Genomic DNA, 20,165 nt, shown 5'->3' on the forward strand with positions numbered 1-20,165 from the left:
TATTACTCCTTCTATCCTCTGGTGTTCAGTGTCACATGCTAAGAACATCTCAGAAAAATTCTATCATTAAAAAGCTAAATATCAGCACATAATGAGGTATATCTAAGGCCACAATATTTGTTTTTGCTGCACATATTCTTTTCAGATAATCAACAGGAATATTGTTTAATGGCTAACCATTTACAGGTTAATCCAGATGTTTAAGGTTTAAATGCTTCTGTCAGACTTTATACCAGCTCAGTTAAACACTGTGACACTGAAAGGCTGTTCCAGAAAAGTATGTAAAACATAACCTTTGCACTTACAGTGTATTTTAAGGGCTTTGTTCAGGCCTAAATGACTGCTACCTAAAAAATTCAAGTCTCACATTCTTCTCTCTACAGTTTTCTTGGCTAGCTAGGTGAGTGCTTAGGTGGGATGACCACAATAGGCTCCCCTTTTCTAGGCCTCCAGATTAGCACCTGAGCATCATTGGCATTGGGTTTGACCAAGGCATTTTCTGGGATGGGTTCATTTTTGGAGAGGATTTCCGGCTGTTCCTGAGTAAGGGGCTCCAGGAGATGGGCTCTCTGACCAAGAGGCTTCTCTGGGTCCACTTTGATGGCAAGCCTCATCCTCCAGCGGAGAGTCCGGAGCAGCACCATCTCGGCTGTGGCCTCATTCATGGCCACCAGCCAAGTGGTGAAGCGCTGATCCCTCTGGATGGAGCTGAGCAATGGGGGGCTACTGGTTGTCCCTGTGGGGACACTCCAAGTCACACTGGGGCTGAAGTTGTCATTCATGCTGACTGTGAGGGTAGTGTTCTTCTTGGTAGGCCCCACAATGGTGTACATCTCAGTGGTGCAGCCATACCATGGGTAGTTCACACCATCTGAGTCACTGATGGCCTGGATGCGCCCATCTCTCAGCTCAGGAAGTTCCCAGCTCGATCTACAGAGACAAAGCAGTGACTCAGTGACTCAGGTCACTAAGTGGGCCCTCCAAAAAAAAACCTTGAGAACTACTGTTCTGACATTTTGATTTCTGCTTCCATTGCATTATGAAGTAGTTAATGTCTGTAATAACCACACTTCGTAAAAGCAATCAATTGAACGGCTTGTGTTTTTTTTTATGTACATATACTCTACAGAGAACATATAGATGACATTTTCCTGCATGCATTTTTGATTTATTTGTTTAGTTAAACATATAAGATAATGTAACATTTCATTTGACCAGGGATGACTAAATATTTCTATAATCATAGATGATAACTGTAAACATATAATAAATGCTTACTCTTAAATCATAAACGCTCTTTGCATAAATGTAAGAGCTGGACTACTTGGACAAAGGTCATCTATTGTGAAAGCCAATCTGATAATCAAGGAAAAGATGAATGAGCATGTTTGGCTCCAACACAAACAGGGATATTTCCTTCAGCACCGATGCTAGCACTGATGTAGTTTTTTTTGTTCTACTTGGGGTGTGCTCAACTTCTGCGCCATTAAGGAAACAATCCAAGGAAATTGGAGCATAAACATCACTAACATCCTGAGGAGTCTTGTGAAAGTCCCTTGAAGCTATACACTGAATGAGACCCCACTAGAGAGCACTGTCAAAAAGAAAGACTTGCAGCATTTCATTAATTAACCAGCACATATGGAGAAAATGGAAAACTAACTACGCTTTTCACAATAGCCATTTTTGTGGATGATATATTGTCCCATAAATAATAAAAATATTATTGTCATTTAATGCCACTGGTAAAATGATAGTATAATTATATAATTATGCAGTTACAGCCCTTTAAACAGCAATGACCATATATTGTACTATACATTTTCATGTAATTATTGTGACAGGCCTAAACCTAACATGCAACCCCTGCCCTGGAAGACCACCCAAAAAAGATGTGGGGCACAAATCCCTGCACATTTGTTCCAAAAATAAATAAATAAAGGATGGTCTCTGACTTTTGCCCAATGCTGCATATAAGGAATAAGTTATTTCATGATTCCAACATTGTACCGTCCAAAATAAATCTAGTTTGATCAGGGACATCTCATACTTACATTCCGTCCTCGCCATAGTAATTAAAGAAATCCATTTGGTTGCAAGCCTGGATCCAACCTATTGTCCAGATCTCTTTGCGGACCACTGGGGGAACCTGCACCTGAGCGGTGGCTCTGAAGTAGGGGGTGCGGTACCGCAGTACCACACTGGACGACTCATCGATCACAGTGGGGTTAGAGTCTATTGAGGTGTTTAGTTCCAGAACTGTGAAATTTTCATAGAAGTTTGCTTTTGGTCGCACACTCTGTATGCAGCCCATGGTGGTGGTGATCAACACTATTAGCACCCATCAGTCTTCAAAATGAGGCAAGATTCATACCATAACAAATGATAGGTTTAAGAAACTGTGTGCTATATGAATGACTAAATGTGACAGGTGTATATACCAGGACCAAGAGAACTAATTTAGAGCAATATAGGTTTAAAGGTGTTTATGAGGTAGGCTACACTTCAGTGAGTACTGACTATGAAAGAAAGTCAACTGCAACTTTTCACACTTCAGTACTAACGTGTAGCAGTTTAATGAATTCTATCATTATTTATAATACATACTGGCAATAGTAAGCTTCTAGTAACTATTGAAATAAAGCAAAACTACAACACCAAATATGCATTTCTAATATAAATATATTGCCATGAATGTACATGCTTTACCAATAAGCTACCACAACAAGACAACTAAAGCAAAAAGGCAGTGTCAGCTCATATGTGCATGTTGTAAACAGTAAAAGTAATGCTTACAAATATCCAAATGGCACCTGTTGCACATGGTCCAGTGGTAAAACATAACGACCAATCACACAAATACCAGCAGCACAAAAATCAGACCCGCGAACGCACACAAGACACTGGGTTCCTGTTCTCCAAAAATAAATAAATAAATAAATAAACCCGCGAGGATAAAATCTCACATTCATTCACTTTACTCCAAGCTCCAAATCTCCGCGGTACCCTCTGAGACAAGAGAAGGGGACAGTTTCTGTCGTGAGGCTGACTGGAATTTCTCCTCCTCTCTCGACATGTCTGAGGGATTTTAGTCGCAGGTCGTGGTGCTTTGGCTCGCGCTGCTCCTATTAAAGGCGCGTAATGCAATACTTCAGCTGCTCGGTTTTATTTTTTCCTCTCCAAGCGGCTTAGAATTAGACTTCCCCTCCTGAGACACTGTTGCATCCTGGGATTGTAGTTCTGAGACGACGCGAGCTTCTGGATTTGCCCAACTGGCCACCAACGTCAACAGACGGGTGAGAATTACTTAATAAAGCGTGAGTACGATTTAATATGGCACCCACAGCATATTGATTCATTTCTAGTCTACTGTTCTGAAAACGTATTATTTCGATTCTACTAATTGGTTAGTTTTGGCAGCGTGTCACCGTTAGGGATCTGTACATCTCTATATATTTATATATATGATATTGTTTTTCAGAATGGGGATTCAGTTTACTTGTTGTTGATTCTTACTGGATTACAAAATATAGAGTGCTATTTTTAACAGTGCACAGTGAAAATTGTGGCTTGTGAATTGCTAAACAAAGAATGTGATTATCAAAAATCTGATCCGAATCCATTTCAGCAAGTTTCAGAAGGGTAAAATAAAACGCTTTCACAAATTGGCTTATAAATTGAAACAAAGCAGAATGAGTTATTCATTTTTTTAATCGAGCTGATATATTTCATAAGTTCTTATTTATTTATTTATTTATTTATTTATTTATTTATTTATTCCAGTGCATATGTTTACTGACTTTATATTCCAGCAGTAGGCAGTAGGATAAGAGTACCTCGGGATTAATAATACCTAATTTAAAAGTTGTGTTGGAGCAATAGCGTAGGCTGAAACAGTCTTTTCTTGAAGCCAGTTGTCTGCCTGTGTCTATTTATAGCCTGGAACTGGAATAGAACTTGCACGAGTTACAACAGTGAACTAGGAATTGGAATAGTGGAGCGCTTATCGCAGGCGCGCGCACAGACAAAAGCACAAGGGACTGTGGATTTCAGTTCGGTTCCGGACGCGCTTTCAGAGATCAAACATGCCCACGAGCCAAAGTCGATCCAGGGCGAGAAACGTCCTGAACAGGCCCGAGTTCATGTCCCTTCACCACCAGCCAGTGCGAGCTACGGAGACTCGATCGAGCACGCGCAGGCCGTCGTACAAAGGCCAGGGGCAGGTGCAGGGCGGCGAGGCGCAGCAGGACGCGGCGGAGAACTGCAGAGAGCGCAAAGAGTTCCCGGAGGAGGACTGCATGCAGCTCAACCCGTCCTTCAAAGGCATCGCCATCAACTCGCTGCTCGCCATCGACATCAGTCTGTCCAAAAGGCTCGGCGTTTGCGCGCGCACCACCTCGTCCTGGGGCAGCATGCGCGCGGTGGTCAATTTACTGGCGCTGACCGGTCACGGCATCCCGTGGATCTTCGGTACCATCGTGTGCCTCACGAGGAGCAACACGCTCGCGGGGCAGGAGGTGCTCGTCAACTTGCTGTTAGGTGGGTTATATATTTTTTAACAATGTTTTATTATTATTATTATTATTATTATTATTATTATTATTATTATTATTTTTTTTATTATTATTGGATTGTGGGCCATCCCAGATGCATGTAACATATGTCTTTTTCACCCAAGATTGTGTATTTTGATCAAGTTTAAGTTGAGGGTTAAAGCTGAAGTATGTGATTTATTGTCTGTGCGTTTTAAAAAATATTTTTTCCATCCTGATAGCAATCTGTAAATCAAAATGTGTTATAATAATTATAATCATAACGATAATAATAATAAAATTACCTGTGGCAGCTGCAGGCCTGTACCTCTACCTGCTTGTCTGTACTTCACAACCTGTCGTCCACATGCTCAATACAGTCTTGATTTGCACATGAGGCATCTTTAATTTTACACAAACAGCTAGCTAACTGCACAAAATAAAGCAGAGAAACTTACATAAACACCCAAAAGAGCTTGCACCGCTAAACAAAGACATAAAAGACAGAAATCCATGTCCTCTCCAGAGGGATTTCTCTCAGGGTCTCCTCCAGCTGTATTCAGGCAGTGGGCCTTCATGTGTGCCTGGCTTTGGAAGGAGACGCAGGGCGTTGGATTGTTTTTTTTGTTTGTTTATTTTTATTTTCTGGTTATTTATATACAAAACTGCTTTCGACAAAATGACCTAATCCAGTTTTAATTCTACATTGAAAGAGCAAGTTCAGCATGTGATTAAAGATACATGCACCTGTAAAAGTGTACAATATATCGTCTCTCAGAACAAAAATGTATTCAATCAGTATGTCTTATCTTTTTGTCTGCAAAAATGTCTGGAGAGCTGAAAGTACAATCCTTTTCAGAAGTTTAGGTTTAACTTCTTTTGGTGATTTAGCACACCACCTACAGGGACAAAATTAAAGCAGATATTTGTGCAAAAAAATCAATGTATTTGCTGAATATAATACTGGAAAACAACACATTTTACAGTCTTTTTTCATTTAAGACCAAGTGTTAAGTCAAAATACACCAAGTTTAGGTTTAGTAGAAAATTCAGTTGTCCAGTTTTGAATCACTTCACAAGATTCTGTTGAATTTCTACGTGAGATGAAAAATCTTCAGGTCTTTAATGCACAAATGATATAAAAATAGGATTTGTGTGGGTGTTATTTCACAAAAATTATTATGATTCAGTTTTTTTACAGTTTTATTATGATAGCATTCAGTTTTCAAATTGTGCCATATATAATTGTATATTTCATTTTGTTATTACATATAACACAAGTCCCAGAATCCCCATTCCAAAAGAAACAAACAACAACAAAAAATGTTAACAAACTATGATTAATACAGAATGATTTTTGTTTAGCATTAATAACAGCAATTGGCTAAATCCAGATAGACAAGATAAAATATGCTCTGACCCAATATGCAGTTGGTACTGACAGGTTGTAGTGATATGCAGAGACATAATCACAACTTGCTTAGAAAATATGTCCACTACTCATTAGGATCTTTTAAAAAATACATATTAAGGATGGTCAGTGAATCATTTTATTAGAACAGCTGGTAAATAAGCAAAGCTGGAAATCATCATCACTCCCCTGGAGTAAGCACGTCTTTGTGTAGGATTAGACTGTGATAAAATGGCAATCATTTTGGATAAATGTTCTTATTGGGTGAGGAGGATGCTGTCAGTTTTGTAGGTCAGTGGCTAAGTGAATGCAGGAGGAATTCAATGGGTTTTATCTAAAAGTTATTGTTGTTGTTGTTGTTGTTATTATTATTATTATATATTTATGTTGTTATTTTTACTTACATTTGGCTCTTTTAACAAATACACCCATAATTCATTCTTCAGCCTCTTTTTACCATAAGATTTAAACAGGATGGGTCTTTAACTGTGCCTTTAAGACTGGAAATACCTCTGTTCTGATTGGCTGACCCAAATTCTGGGCAGTGAAAGCAGAAACACTTCGGTGAACCCAAGGAGCTACTGTGGGCTGAAAAGGTGGTTATATGTATATTATATGTTTTTGTTTATGTTTTCTTTTTACATTTTTTATGACATTCCAAAAATGAAGATTTTTGTGTTTTTGCATGCTATATTAAACGCTTTTTTCATTATATAAGCCTTTTAAGTTAATAAAATGTTGATAAACATAGGCTGTCATATCCCACATCTGATTATATCCACAAACTAACAAAGCGTCTTCTACTTGCAGCTCTCTTATTGGATATTATGACAGTGGCAGGGATACAGAAGTTGGTCAAGCGCAAAGGCCCCTATGAGATGTCACCTAGTTTCCTGGACTACATCGCCATGGATGTGTACTCGTTCCCTGCAGCTCATGCCAGCCGGGCAGTAATGGTGGCCAAGTTCCTACTGGCCCACTTGGTGCTGGCGGTCCCTCTGCGAATCCTGCTGGTTCTGTGGGCTGTGCTGGTGGGCATGTCTCGTGTCCTGCTGGGACGACACCACCTTTCAGACGTGGGATGTGGCTTCGCTCTGGGATTTCTCCATTACACCCTGGTGGAGATGGTATGGTTGCCATCCAGCACTTGTCAGACTCTCATCTCCATCAGCACGCTCAACTGGAGCCCCTTTTATTGATCACTGCAGCCTCTAGAACTTCTAAACAAGAATCGAAACCTCTCTGCTCACTGTGGAGTGGAAAGCATGAGCACATATTCTGAGAGAAACTAAAGTCTTAGGGAAAGGTGGTTGGTAACTAGTTACATTAACTTAAGTATACATGCTTTCACATAGTATTATTCTGACGGATTTGTACTTTCCCAAGTTTTTTTTTGTGCTAATATTTTTACTTAAGTATATAAGTAGGTAAAGGAATCTACTTTTTGCTCTATTACATTTTAGTCATTAAAATTTATTCTATTGCTCAAAAGCATCTACACATGCACATAAACTCCTCAGGGCCTGTGCCAAACATCAACAATGGGGTGTAAAGTCCCCAACATTGAAGTACATAGCAGTGATGGAGCTTTAAGGGAACTGTGTTTGTGGATCTGGAGCTTTAAAGGAGTGGCACTTGTGATCCAGAACAAATAACCGAAATCAGTTCCTGACCTTATTTGTGTGTATGTGGCTACAAAAACAATAAATCCTCCAAAGGAGAAAAACAGAATTAATACTCTTAGATTTCAAAGCCACCCTTAGAAGCAAAGCCTATGCAGTGTATTTTACTACTGCACAGTGTTTAAAGCCAAAAAAAGTCCATGTAACATGTACAGAGTACAGTAGGTAGACTGATTTGATTTGCATTAAACCGCTATGAGTGAGTGAACATTGCTCAGGGATATTTGTAACAGTAACATATTAAAATATTTTGAAATTGAATACCCTTTGTCTAAGAAAAATAAATACCCCACAGATATCAATACTAATCCAGGAACTGAAGTTTCCTTATATATATCCTGTGAACTCACATCATTTCCATGTCAGACAAACTTGCTCCACCTCCATCCCATCTCCACCATTTTTCTTGTTTTCACCTATCCAACGTTGGGTTTGGCTTTCTACACATTCTGAAGCCACCCACAAATATATCTGAGTTCACCTCTCCCTGTCAGCCATTACGAGCCTAGTCCTTACTAGCAAAATGCATATATGCTGTACAAATGACCTTGCTTCAGGAGGCCCACGCAAATGTCTGAAATACTACAGAAAGAAGCATCATCTTATTTTTATTTAATGGATATTCATTCATTCATTCATTATCTGTAAGCGCTTATCCAATTCAGGGTCGCGGTGGGTCCAGAGCATCCGGAGGAAACCCACACGGACACGGGGAGAACACACCAACTATTTAATGGATATACAATGCATAAAACAACATAGACAGCACTTTAATAACTATTCAGAGAATCAGTATGTTGTTCAGTTTCAAACATGCCATTTGTACTATGACTGTTTGCCTGAGCTGTGAAAATGAATTAGACACTCTTATAGACCAATTTTTATAAAATAATTAACTATTAAAAGGTGCAGTATGTAATGTACACTAGGGCTGCACAATATTGTATTGGATGATTAAGTGTACAATATGCAGGTGAGTCTCTGTCCTATCACTGTTTAATTGCATATATTGCACTAAAAGTAATAACTAAAATTAAATTACTGCCTTAAAGAGGAATTTTTTTATATATTTTTCAAAATGTCTGCACAACTAAACAAAGTGACGTGGTCGTGAGAGGAAGCATTTAATGCCTCTGCAAATGCCTCACATGAAGTTGATATATGAAAACATCTGAGAATTTTTATTGCAGTTGTTTCTGGCCTATAACATAGTATAACATAGCTATAGATACATTTATAGCTGGTAAAATTAAGACAAAACATTTGCTCAAAAGAAAATTATTTTTAAATGACAACTGTTTTATCTATAAATATATGCAAAATCTCAGAACATGCATAAATATTAATTGGCTATATGTATTAGGTAGATACATAATCTGATGTCCTCTGATGTCTATCAGTACCACTATATAAAAAAATCTATGTTCTGTATGCTGCATCAAATCAAACCATAAATCATAATTCAGAATTTCTTATCTTCATTTTTTCGCTTTACCCTTTATTTTTTTTATTCTGTAAACGTGACCTTTTCATTGCTGTAAGATAATTAGCTCCATTTGGATATACCTTGTTGAAACCCCCAGTATCATTCAGCACTGCCTATACTTATAACAGCAGAAGACAGCTAAATCTAAGTGTGTCTGTGTGTGTGAGAGAGAGAGAGAGAGAGAGAGAGAGAGAGAGAGAAAGAGAGAGAGAGTGAAAGAGAGAGAGAGAGAGAGAGAGAGAGAGAAACTAGCTTTAAATACTTCATTTTTAAAATGTAAGTAAACATTGGTATAATCTCAGTATGAATTAATGATATTTTTAGTTTGGAATAAAATCCTGACGGTCAAACAAAAAAAAAAGCTTTTTGAATATCTTTGTGAATAAAGATATTTGTTATTAACTTGTTGTGAATTTTTATTTATTTATTTATTTTTCTTTTTTTGATTTAGGGGGGGCGGAGTCGAAAATTAAGATGGTATGTTTCCTTTACAACATACTCTATTTTATAAAACCACTCTGAATTATTATTTATATCTCAGTGACTGAATTTTACAGGAATCTCTGGAAAATGTGTAGAATTTTTATTATTATAAAACATCTCTAATTCTGCTCCTGTACTGCACTTTTCACTCTTATAACAAAGACTTATTGTTGGCTTTTAACATGTATTAGTTCATGTGCAGCTACACAAAAAGTGCAAGAAATTACTCCACTGACACTCAATGACTACACTGACTGGGCTGCTGAACATTTCACCAGCTGTCTTTGTCAGTTTGTATCCCCTCTTGCATTCATGGTGATCATATAACTCTGCTAGAGTTAGCCCCTGACTCAGCAGGCTATAAATACAAAGAGTCGGGCAGTGGGGCATGCCATGATCTTTTCTGACTTTCAGTTCTGGTCACTGCAGATTGACAGAGCTGAAATCATTACTGACAGAAATCATTAGAGGATACTGAAGTATCAAAAGCTCATGTCATGGTTTCAAAACTCACATAAAAATATCATTACTAAGTGTTTCCTATAAGCAATAATCTGAATATATAGATATTTATAAAATTGAAAAATGTTTTAAGATCTTAACAAAAAGACTAATGTCACTGCACTGGTTCACAACAGTGGTTTTTCATTATTAATTAATTGTAAATTAATTGGTTGTATTACAGGAAGCTATGTTAATTTAATTATTAATGTAGCCTATTCAAAGATTGTCCATGTGTGAATGCATGGTGCCCTGTGATAGACTGGCACTCAGTTCAGAGAGTGCCTGCCTTGCGTCCATTGATTCCAGGTAGGCTCCTCAACCACCACGACCCTAAACACAATAAAGCATTTACAGAAAATGAATGATTGAAAGAATATTCAGCAATGTTCATTAAATTTACAAAGTTACTTCCAAAACATAAATCCCCTAAACCCATTAAAGAGGCTGAACTCCACACCTCCACATTCATTAGTTTTATTCATGTTTATGTGATTTGATTCCTTAGGGATTTGACATAAGAAACCTGTCTGAATCCTGCAGTTTCAAAGTGGAAATGCTCAGCTATGGGAGTGGCTGCTTATTACTATTATATACTGTGGTATAATTGGTGTGAATAAATATGTATGGCCCCCTATCTGATTAAGTAATAATTAACCCATGCAAAAAAGGCTGGAAAAAGCAGTGCCTCTCTCTGGGGTTATTGAGATTAGCAGCATGCAGCTTTGAGTCTAAATTCAGAGTTATATTTAAAAAATAATCACCTGTTGATAGTAACCTAAATAAAATGTGTACATAAAACCTAAAATGTATATAATCGGTCATTTAAAAAAATTCTAACAGTTCTCTCTCACAAAAAAAATAAAATAAAATGCTGCGTCCCAAACCCCACAGTGCCCTACTGCTCAGCGTGTCCCTGTTCTTCCAATAGGACCGCAGCCGCTAGTGTAGGGGGCGTACTGCATCAGTTTGTGGATTTGAACACGACCAAAGTCTCACTCTACTGCCACGTGCTTGACGTCTGATTTACGTAATTTTCGTATTTCCGTGTGTAGCGTAGGGATTAATCGAGGCACCAAAGTCTAGTTAAACAAGTACATTGTGGACTAGTGAATAATCCGAAATCCATCGCTCTTTTATCAGTTTTTCTGAGATATTAACACTGTTATAAATCTAAAGAGACATGGCGGAGAGTGACTGGGACACCGTGACTGTTCTGAGGAAGAAGGGATCCGCCGCTCAGTCCAAATCTAAACAGGTCCATACTGAGCTACAACAGCTTCTGTAACAATTTCTTTTAACACTTAACGATTAAATATTTCTTTCTGTATTTGCATCTGTTTTTCCCTTGTTGGTGTGTCTGCGGTGATTATAGCTTCTCTATGCGAGATATGTTTCATTTAATATTAAACACAGCCTTCGGGAACGTTAACGTTACATTCTTATCCGCAAGAGTTTAGCTTTTGAGCTAACGATAACTGAACATCTGATGAAATGTGTCCCCACAGGCTGTAACTGCCGCCCAGAGACGAGGAGAAGAAGTCGAGACCACAAAGAAGTGTAAGACGTGTTTTTGTTGATGCTGGGTACTTGATGCAAAGTGAAATGATTTAGAACTTAGAAAGTTTGAAAGTATAGACTTGTAAAATCAGAACTTTCTACAAAGGTCTGGAAGTATCACTGAACTCCTGGGAAAGTTTAAAGCCAGCAGGCTAACTTCCGTCAGCACTAAGGTTGTTTATGTTGTGGCTGAACGTTTTGCCAAAAGCTTTTTCTCAAAGATATGTTTTTAGAATTAAAAACATTTTATTTTATTTCTCAAAGATTTCTTTTTAGAATGTGTTTATTACGTTTCTACTATATAGTTATTATAATCTGAGTAAAATATTAATAACTGGGTAATCATGTATTTAAAATTTTTGACTTTTGATCCCCACTTTGAGACATAATGATTTCTAGATATTACTTATATTTAATTAAATGTAGTAAGAGCTTATTTAGAGGTTAATTTTTTTTTCTTGGAAGAATGTTTAATAGATTGCTGCCATTTTAATTATAACTTTCTGAATAAAAAAAGAATATGAACCCAGAAAATGATAGTTTAGATTAGATTAGATTCAACTTTATTGTCATTGTGCAGAGTACAAGTACAGGGCCAATGAAATGTAGTTAGCATCGAACCAGAAGTGCAATATATAACATTATTTACATAATTTACATAAAGTGCAGTTGTGATATAACATTGTAATTATGGAAGTTGTAACCATATATACATATTGAAATATAAAACATATAAACCAAGTAACATTGTGTAGATGATGCATTATGTACTGAAGGATGAATGAAATACAACTTTACAGAAGGTGCAGTGAAATGATTGTGCAATGTTTATTTAAAGTGCCTGAATAGTGTTCATCAGGATAACAGTCTCAGGGAAAAAATTAGTGCGGGAACGGAGGCTCCTGTAACATCTGCCAGATGGTAAAGGGCTGAAAAGTCCATGATTTGGGTGGGTGACGTCCTGACGATATTTCTTGCCCTGCCCAGGCAGCGTTTGTGGTAGATGTCCTTGATGGTAGGTAATTCAGTGCCTATGATGCGCTGTGCTGTTTTTACCACCCGCTGGAGAGCTTTGCTGTCTGCATCACAGCAACTGCTGTACCATACAGCCGATGGTACAGCGGTAAAAGTTCACCAGTATCCTGGGAGACAAGTGAGCTTTCTTCAGACTCCAAAGAAATATATATATTATATATATTTATTCATTTATCTGTAACCACTTCATCCTGATGAGGATCACAATGGGTCCAGAGCCTGCTGGCAATCACAAAGCAGGAACACACACCGAACAGGGTGCCAGTCCATCACACAGCGTCACACACCCAATCAGTCTCACACACACACATACACACCAGTGGACAATTTTGTAGAGCCAGTTCATTTGACAAACACTAATAAAATTTCCTTCGCGAAAACAATTTATAGTTAAGAGGTTACTAGCTTGACTTCTCAGGGAAGGTGTTCTTAAATTAGGGGTTTCCCTTTAATCTCTACTGCAACACCCACGAAACATGCACACGCACACACATATGCAGTATCCGCTTTTTATCCACTTACAATGCTAATTCAACTCAGGATATTAAAAACAGTTCACAAGCCAGCCTATGTAAACACCTCTGAATATATTTCAGACAGTTGTACAATGACCAAGGCTTGCCCACAAGCAGCAAACAGTAGACAGAGCTTTGTGCACACACTTCAGCCTGAGATACTGAAATCACAAACTCATCCTTCCAGTTACCAACACCTTCACTAATGAATCAACATTATTCTGTTCCATAGACACAATATTGTATGAATAAGCATCACAAAGTGATAACTATCAGTAGTAGGAATGTGTGCCTCAAGTGTATTGCATTCATTATAGACAACAAAGGGGAAAAAATCTTGCACATACCATTTGACATGTTCATAACAACACAATCCGGACATTTAAGAAGTAATAAATGCTCCATCAAGATATTGCTAATGCTTCCCCAATGCTAATTTACACAAATGCATTTTGGTTAATGGGATATTAAAATAAGCTGAAAAGCTCAGTGCACCCATTAGCTGACTCAGATCACCTGTGTCGGCTGAGTCTGCCAATGTCCCAACTGTGCGGGTGGCTTGAACTGAGGACTGCTTGGAGGTTTAGACGTACCCAAGTTCTTTCAGGTTTACGTCTCCCACATGTGTTACAACTGGTGGGACTATCCATCCATCCGTCCATTATCTGTAACCGCTTATCCAATTTAGGGTCGCGGGGGGTCCAGAGCCTGCCTGGAATCATTGGGCGCAAGACGGGAATACACCCTGGAGGGGACGCCAGTCCTTCACAGGGCAACACAGACACACACACACCTACGGACACTTTTGAGTCGCCAATCCACCTGCAACGTGTGTTTTTGGACTGTGGGAGGAAACCAGAGCACCCGGAGGAAACCCACGCAGACACGGGGAGAACACACCAACTCCTCACAGACAGTCACCCGGAGCGGGAATCGAACCCACAACCTCCAGGCCCCTGGAGCTGTGTGACTGCGACACTACCTGCTGCACCACCGTGCCGCCCCTGGTGGGACTAAATGTCTCTCCTATTACAGTAAGAATCTCCCCAAACCTAAGCCCATGCTCATAGGCTGGGAACAAAAAGGACTGTTTTTTGGGGGTTTTTTGTTTGTGTGTTGAGGGTTTGTTTGAGTAATTGTTGGGCTTTGCATTGGTTTTTGGTTGTTTATGATATATATATATATATATATATATATATATTAGTTATTGTTATTACTGTTGTTAATATTACTATGAATATAACTATTAGTATGCATTACTATAGATAAAAGTTTTAATGCATATTTCAAGCCTATTTGTGGGTTTCCACTTTCCACTACCTCTGTCTGCATTTAACACAGTAGTATTTGTGCAGTCCTGTGGTATCCCCCTCATTTTTGTAGTAAACGTCCAATTGATGTTGTTTAGGTTAACAGTTAGAGCTTGTTCATAAATCTAATCTTCATCCGTATTGATGTTTGGCCAAGCTATGAGTGACAGAAAAAGTTAGATTTGGTCAGGCTTCCATATGAATGTTTCCTTTTCTGTCGCTGGGCAAGTCTTTGTCCTGCTTCCATATTTATTAAAACACAGACCCTACTCTGGAAAACTGATTAAACTTGGTGAAATTGTGGTTGTTATTACCATTTTTCACAAGTCTTTGTTCTTTATAGGGTCTGCTGGGCAGAATAAGCAACATCTTGTCACCAAAAATACAGCCAAACTGGACAGAGAAACAGAGGAGCTCCATCATGACAGAGTGACTCTTGAGGTTGGAAAAGTAATTCAGAAGGGCCGGCAAGATAAAGGCTTGACTCAGAAGGACCTGGCCACTGTAAGTATTGATATCGCAAATCACACTAATATGTAGATAAGGATGAGTTTTGCTGATAAATTATCAGTTTTATTTTGGTGCTTAGTCATTGGTTAAGCGTTATTGTACAGTGTGGGGTGATATTGATATAAAGTATTTGAAATATCCAGATTTCCAGAAAGAAACGACAACCGAACTCACAGTGAGAAGTATAGTGCCTTGCATGGCTCTGAGGGCAAACGCACAAACAACATTCATTCTTTTTTCAAAACTCTTCACCTGGTAATTAAGTTGATGCAATGTATGTTAAACATGTACATGTTTTGTTTGTGTCAGAAAATTAATGAGAAACAACAAATAATCGCCGACTACGAATGTGGGAAGGCCATCCCCAACAATCAAGTAATGGGAAAGATAGAGAGAGCTATTGGTGAGATTCCACACTTTTTTTTTATCAATATTTTGCAGATTTACTGTTCTGAACAAGATGCTTCTATAAGTAGGAGTATGTTTTATATTGATTGATTAATTCTCAAATGTTTTATGATGATTTGCAGGACTGAAACTTCGTGGAAAAGACATTGGACTGCCCTTTGAAGCAGGGCCCAAGAATAAATGAACAAAAAATCCTCGAAATCCACCACTTAGCCAACATCCCTTCTCACTTCAGGCCTTTAAGTCAGTCTTCACATGCTGCTGTCTCATTTATATCCCTTTTTCCTAACTGTAATAAATCTCCTTTGCCCAGTGGTGGACCAAATGTCATTTAATTGACAGTTTAAGAATGAAAGCATAATGTCATCTCTTGCATATTTTAATGGAGTGCTTGCATGATTTGAGAACACTGCTTTTGTAGTTTCTGAAGACTGAACAGAACTGTTGTGTTCTTTTACATTTTCATAATTTTATGCTTGCTCTTAAGTTGAAATAAATAATAATTTTTGAATTTGTACTGAGTGACTAGCCTTTATGTCATGGGTAGGGTTATTTAAATATTTACAGATCTTATCAACAAAGATATAAATAGCCAATGAATGATACCTTCACAAAGATGCCTTCAACTTAGTGATCCATTCACTGAGTGCACACTCTGTCACAATGTCTGAATATTGTTTAGCTTGCTGGGAAGTAGATGGGTGGGTGGGCAGATTATTCCTGAAGATCTTCCTTTACTTCAGTGTCGCTGCAGTGTTGAGGTATATAGTGAGAACTACACACATGATGACCACTGGCTTTCTTTCCACATAAGCTAAAAAGCTATCTGCTGTCAATTTGTCTTGAAAGGTATTTGTTAACTGTGTTCCTTCAATTAGACATTCTTGCAAAATAGAACTTTTAGCCAGACACACAGTGACTGGTGAATCTGCGATTACAGATCTTGTGGCCAATTGGACTGATTGAACAGTGCATATTTTATTTGCATAACAACCATTAGCTGAAAAAATAGCAGAAACATGGGCAAAAAAACTGTTGAATATATCTTGCAGGCAGTGTATAATTGATAGGAGAGCCATATACGGCCTACAGTCTGGAGGTTACCCCTCCTTGATTTATATGGACCCTCAGATGTTGTTAGATGTAATTTTACTGAAAAAAAAAACACTAAAAAACTGATGCTCATTTACATTTATAGCATTTTAGAAAAAAACTCTTATCCAGAAATTTGTGTTCTGTCAGTTTGTATCCCAGTGGTACCAAAAAGTTAGCATTGACAGTACCCTAGAGCTCAGGCACTGCAAAAACAGGGCCAGTGCTAATAGCTAGAAAAAAAATAGAATGAAATGGCATAACCCAACAGATGCATTACCAAGCATTATTCATTCACTTGTTTATTTTTTTAGGTATTATTTTGTTTGTTCTTATTAAAACTGTATTACATTTAAAATGATTTTTTACATTATGTAGAAAAAGGTTTTGGAAAAAGTGTTTTTGCCACAGTTGTGGACTGCAAAATGTAATGAATTATGAGTAATTTGTCGTTTAACACATTTTACGATTGTTGATTCCTTTTGGTGTGTTCTCCCTGTGTCTGTGTGGGTTTCCTCCAGGTGCTCAGCTTTCCTCACACAGTCTAAAAACACACTCAGAAAAAAAGATACAGTAGAGGTACAATATTGGTCACTAAATGTACAAACTGTCCAGTTTTATTCCTTAAAGTTACATTACAGTCTGTTCTGCAGAAAGAGAGATTGAAATGTTTGCAATGTTTCATTATAAAACTGTCATATATAAACCATAATAAAAGTCCTATAGATGAAATGGAGCATATGAAATCAACACAATTTTAAAATCTACAGTTATAATAAAATAAGGTACAATTATGTTCCCTAATTAAAGATGCAAATATGTTCCCTTGAAAGTACCACCACAGTGACAAATTTACTGACAGTGTAGGTGGGTTGGTGACTCAAAAGTGTCCGTAGGTGTGAATGTGTGTGTGTGTGTTTTACCCTGTGAATGACTGGCGCCCCCTCCAGGGTGTGTTCCAACCTTGTGCCCAATATTTCTGTGTGGGTTCTGGACACACTGCGACCATGAATTCGATAAGCTGCTACAGACAATAAATGAATTATTTTTTTTGTGGCTTTTCACTGAAGTTAATTCTTATTATTACTAATAGATTGACCAGAGAAGGATAGGTCCCCCCTTGTGAGCCTTGGTTCCTCCCAAGGTTTCTTCCTCATCTCTGAGGGTGTTTTTCCTTGCCACTGTCACCCTTGGCTTGCTCACCTGGGGGTTTTACATTTTTACATTTTATGTCAAAACTTTGTCTTACCGAAATACTGTGAAGCTGCTTTGTGAAAACATCAGATGTAAAAAGCACTATACAAATACATTTGATTTGATTAGATCATGGCAAACTCTAACATAAGAGTGCAAAGACTAGGTATAATGGAGCAAAACTAAATGCTTGGCGAAATAAGGGTAATGGTTAAATATGGTGAAAATGAGAACAGAGAAGAAAGAAAACTGAAAATGTCTAAAATACACAGTTCTGTTCCTCACTCCTGGGCTCTCACACTGAAAACACACATTAGATTTTGTGGCATGGTGGCACAACAGGTAGTGTCACTTTCACACAGCTCCAGGGTTCTGAGTTTGTGGGTTCGAACCCTGTTCCAGGTGACCATCTGTGAGGAGTTTGGTGTGTTCTCCCCATGTCGACTCTGGTTTTATTCCAACGTCCATATACATTGGTAGGTGTGAGTGTGTGTCGCCTTTCGAGGGACTGGCACCCCCTCCAGCATGTGTTCCCACTCCAGAGACATGAAAGATTGCAACTGAACACTAGGCTACAGTTTGACGATCATGATTGTGTTTCTGCCTTCTAGCAAAGGGGATAAAAAATAATTCTTACTGTCCACATGAAGGCTTTTTTCAAACAAAGATTAATACTTTATCACAATTATTACAGATGTAAAGGTTATTGGTTTATTCAACCTAAATACTTCTACATGGTTTAAATACTTAGAGCTTTTAAGGCTTATTCTACCTAGGTTCTACTTCATCTTGGAATTCAACTCAGCTATAACTCAACCACATATGTGACACACAATGGCACAAAGGACCAAGAGTCTGGGACATTTTCTTCTGGTCAGCGCCTGAAGCCTCGTCCTTTGCACAAAATGACACAGCTGTGTCACATGACGAAACAGATCGGATTTGGGCCACTTTTACCTGCTGTGTGAACGTAGCTATTTGATATTAACACACACACACACACACACACACTAAACCGACAGTGATCCCAATTGTCCATGTCCTCATATCCCCTTCTCTAGGTGGCAGTGTCGCGAACACACGCGGTCTCTGTTCTCCCGGTTCACTCGGACTTCATGGAGCTGTTGCCATGGCGCTGTGTTGCCGCTCGCCTTTCGCTTCTTACCCAAAATCTGAACATTTATATTTTGTTCTAGTGACACCCTACAGACAAAACCCTTCTTCAGGAGCAGAGTCTCTGGGAAAGATTATGTTTAAGACGGTGAAAATCTGGAATAGCGGTCGCGGTCTTAATCACCGTACGTGAGCTATAAATCTGAGCTAACATTAGCTCGAAGGACATGGACAAAAAGTCTTCGACATGTTTACGTTACTCTCAGTGCGAGGCAGCGTGTTGTTCGGACTGATGTGGTTTACATTTCTGCCTGAGAAGAAGAAAATACCCGTGTTACGTGACTGGTTTATTTGGACTAACAATTTAACCGCTGAGCACTGGTGTATGAGGTTTAAATGGACGTGTTGAACACTGAAGAGTTGTTGAAAGAAAGAAAGGAGCTGTCTGAAAGACCGTAATCACGAACTAATCTTAAAGCAAACTGGATTGTGCTCTCACACAAAGATATAAAAATCCAGTTCGTATAACATAAATGGAAATACTGAGAGCAAAGTAAAGCACCATACTGCTGTTTAACAAATATACTAGTGCCACAGGTCATCCACCGATATTCTAGAGGAGCTACACAACGAAAGGAAACATTCAACACAAGCATTCCGACAATAAAGATCCCGAACCGAACGGCACGGATTATTTCTCACTCTACACGGTGGTAATGGCGCCGAAGGGGATGGATTTTCTGAGGCTTTTTACTGAGAACTAGCCCCAAACATACATTTACAACTCTATACAAGGGCATCATGTCTGAGAGGTGTCCTCTGGCCGACAAGGCCATGTCCGACACCTTTGCTAGACTCCGATACAGAGACACTTCACTGCTGATCTGGCAGCAGCAGCAACTCGAGCTGGAAAAGGCGCCGCCTGCCAGTTACCTGAACCGGAGTCAGAGCGCCGTGTACAGCCGCTTCGGCAACCAGGCCATAGTCATCCGCGATAAGAAAAGCCTCCCACCCCCACCTGACTCCGGCTCCACTGTCTGTACTGTCATGTAACAGTGTTATTCATCAGTAATATATGTAACACATCTTAACAATACATTAACCATCTTTAAATGAAATAGATGGAGAAGCAAGTGTACAAGTTTTTGGAGAAACGTTTTTTGCAAACTTAGAAAGCTAAAGGGATTTCCCCCGTAAATGCAGTATATACTTTCTGTAGAATTCTGAGCGCTGGGTAACAGACTTCAGTGCTGTATTTGATCCTAAAAAATGAAAATACATTTTCCACTTTACTGCAGCTGCTATTCTTTAAAAACTCAACACTACAACCAAA

The 20,165-nt window shown here is 38.6% G+C and overlaps 4 protein-coding genes across 5 annotated transcripts; 3 read left to right on the forward strand and 1 right to left on the reverse strand.

The window, feature by feature from the left end:
- Positions 1 to 25: 25 nt before the first annotated feature.
- LOC136677328 (protein FAM78A-like) lies at positions 26 to 2,323 on the reverse strand. Its single transcript, XM_066654845.1, has 2 exons — positions 2,055 to 2,323; positions 26 to 930 (listed from the first exon to the last, which is right to left on the reverse strand). Exons 1-2 carry the CDS (start codon positions 2,312 to 2,314, stop codon positions 393 to 395), a joined length of 798 nt encoding a protein of 265 aa, XP_066510942.1. The 5' UTR covers positions 2,315 to 2,323; the 3' UTR covers positions 26 to 392.
- A 1,744-nt stretch (positions 2,324 to 4,067) lies between these two features.
- Positions 4,068 to 7,143, forward strand: LOC136677442 (inactive phospholipid phosphatase 7-like). 2 transcript variants are annotated; one of them, XM_066654964.1, is made up of 2 exons: positions 4,068 to 4,539; positions 6,754 to 7,143. In XM_066654964.1, the coding sequence occupies exons 1-2, from the start codon at positions 4,086 to 4,088 to the stop codon at positions 7,140 to 7,142; spliced, it is 843 nt and encodes a 280-aa protein (XP_066511061.1). In that variant the 5' UTR covers positions 4,068 to 4,085; the 3' UTR covers position 7,143. The 2 variants fall into 2 exon arrangements, with proteins under 2 accessions (XP_066511061.1, XP_066511060.1); XM_066654963.1 differs by having other exon boundaries at positions 4,068 to 4,534; positions 6,695 to 7,143.
- A 3,998-nt stretch (positions 7,144 to 11,141) lies between these two features.
- Positions 11,142 to 15,911, forward strand: LOC136676952 (endothelial differentiation-related factor 1 homolog). Its single transcript, XM_066654266.1, has 5 exons — positions 11,142 to 11,353; positions 11,604 to 11,655; positions 14,859 to 15,019; positions 15,335 to 15,428; positions 15,556 to 15,911. The coding sequence occupies exons 1-5, from the start codon at positions 11,279 to 11,281 to the stop codon at positions 15,615 to 15,617; spliced, it is 444 nt and encodes a 147-aa protein (XP_066510363.1). The 5' UTR covers positions 11,142 to 11,278; the 3' UTR covers positions 15,618 to 15,911.
- A 2,934-nt stretch (positions 15,912 to 18,845) lies between these two features.
- Positions 18,846 to 20,153, forward strand: LOC136676442 (putative uncharacterized protein BRD3OS). The gene has a single exon (XM_066653478.1). It carries the CDS (start codon positions 19,634 to 19,636, stop codon positions 19,883 to 19,885), a length of 252 nt encoding a protein of 83 aa, XP_066509575.1. The 5' UTR covers positions 18,846 to 19,633; the 3' UTR covers positions 19,886 to 20,153.
- Positions 20,154 to 20,165: the final 12 nt, after the last annotated feature.

This window comes from Hoplias malabaricus, chromosome X2 (assembly GCF_029633855.1).
Source record: "Hoplias malabaricus isolate fHopMal1 chromosome X2, fHopMal1.hap1, whole genome shotgun sequence".
Classification (NCBI taxonomy): Eukaryota; Metazoa; Chordata; class Actinopteri; order Characiformes; family Erythrinidae; genus Hoplias; species Hoplias malabaricus.

Excerpts from the sequence above, each read along its gene's own strand:
- LOC136676952 (XM_066654266.1), top strand. The coding sequence starts at position 11,279 with ATGGCGGAGAGTGACTGGGACACCGTGACTGTTCTGAGGAAGAAGGGA. Across the intron at positions 11,354-11,603 it reads CTCAGTCCAAATCTAAACAG|GCTGTAACTGCCGCCCAGAG; the intron begins GTCCATACTGAG and ends GTGTCCCCACAG. Across the intron at positions 15,020-15,334 it reads CTCAGAAGGACCTGGCCACT|AAAATTAATGAGAAACAACA; the intron begins GTAAGTATTGAT and ends TGTTTGTGTCAG.
- LOC136676442 (XM_066653478.1), top strand. The coding sequence starts at position 19,634 with ATGTCTGAGAGGTGTCCTCTGGCCGACAAGGCCATGTCCGACACCTTT.
- LOC136677442 (XM_066654963.1), top strand. The coding sequence starts at position 4,086 with ATGCCCACGAGCCAAAGTCGATCCAGGGCGAGAAACGTCCTGAACAGG. Across the intron at positions 4,535-6,694 it reads GAGGTGCTCGTCAACTTGCT|GCTGTCATATCCCACATCTG; the intron begins GTTAGGTGGGTT and ends TGATAAACATAG.
- LOC136677328 (XM_066654845.1), bottom strand. The coding sequence starts at position 2,314 with ATGGGCTGCATACAGAGTGTGCGACCAAAAGCAAACTTCTATGAAAAT. Across the intron at positions 931-2,054 it reads TACTATGGCGAGGACGGAAT|ATCGAGCTGGGAACTTCCTG; the intron begins GTAAGTATGAGA and ends TTGTCTCTGTAG.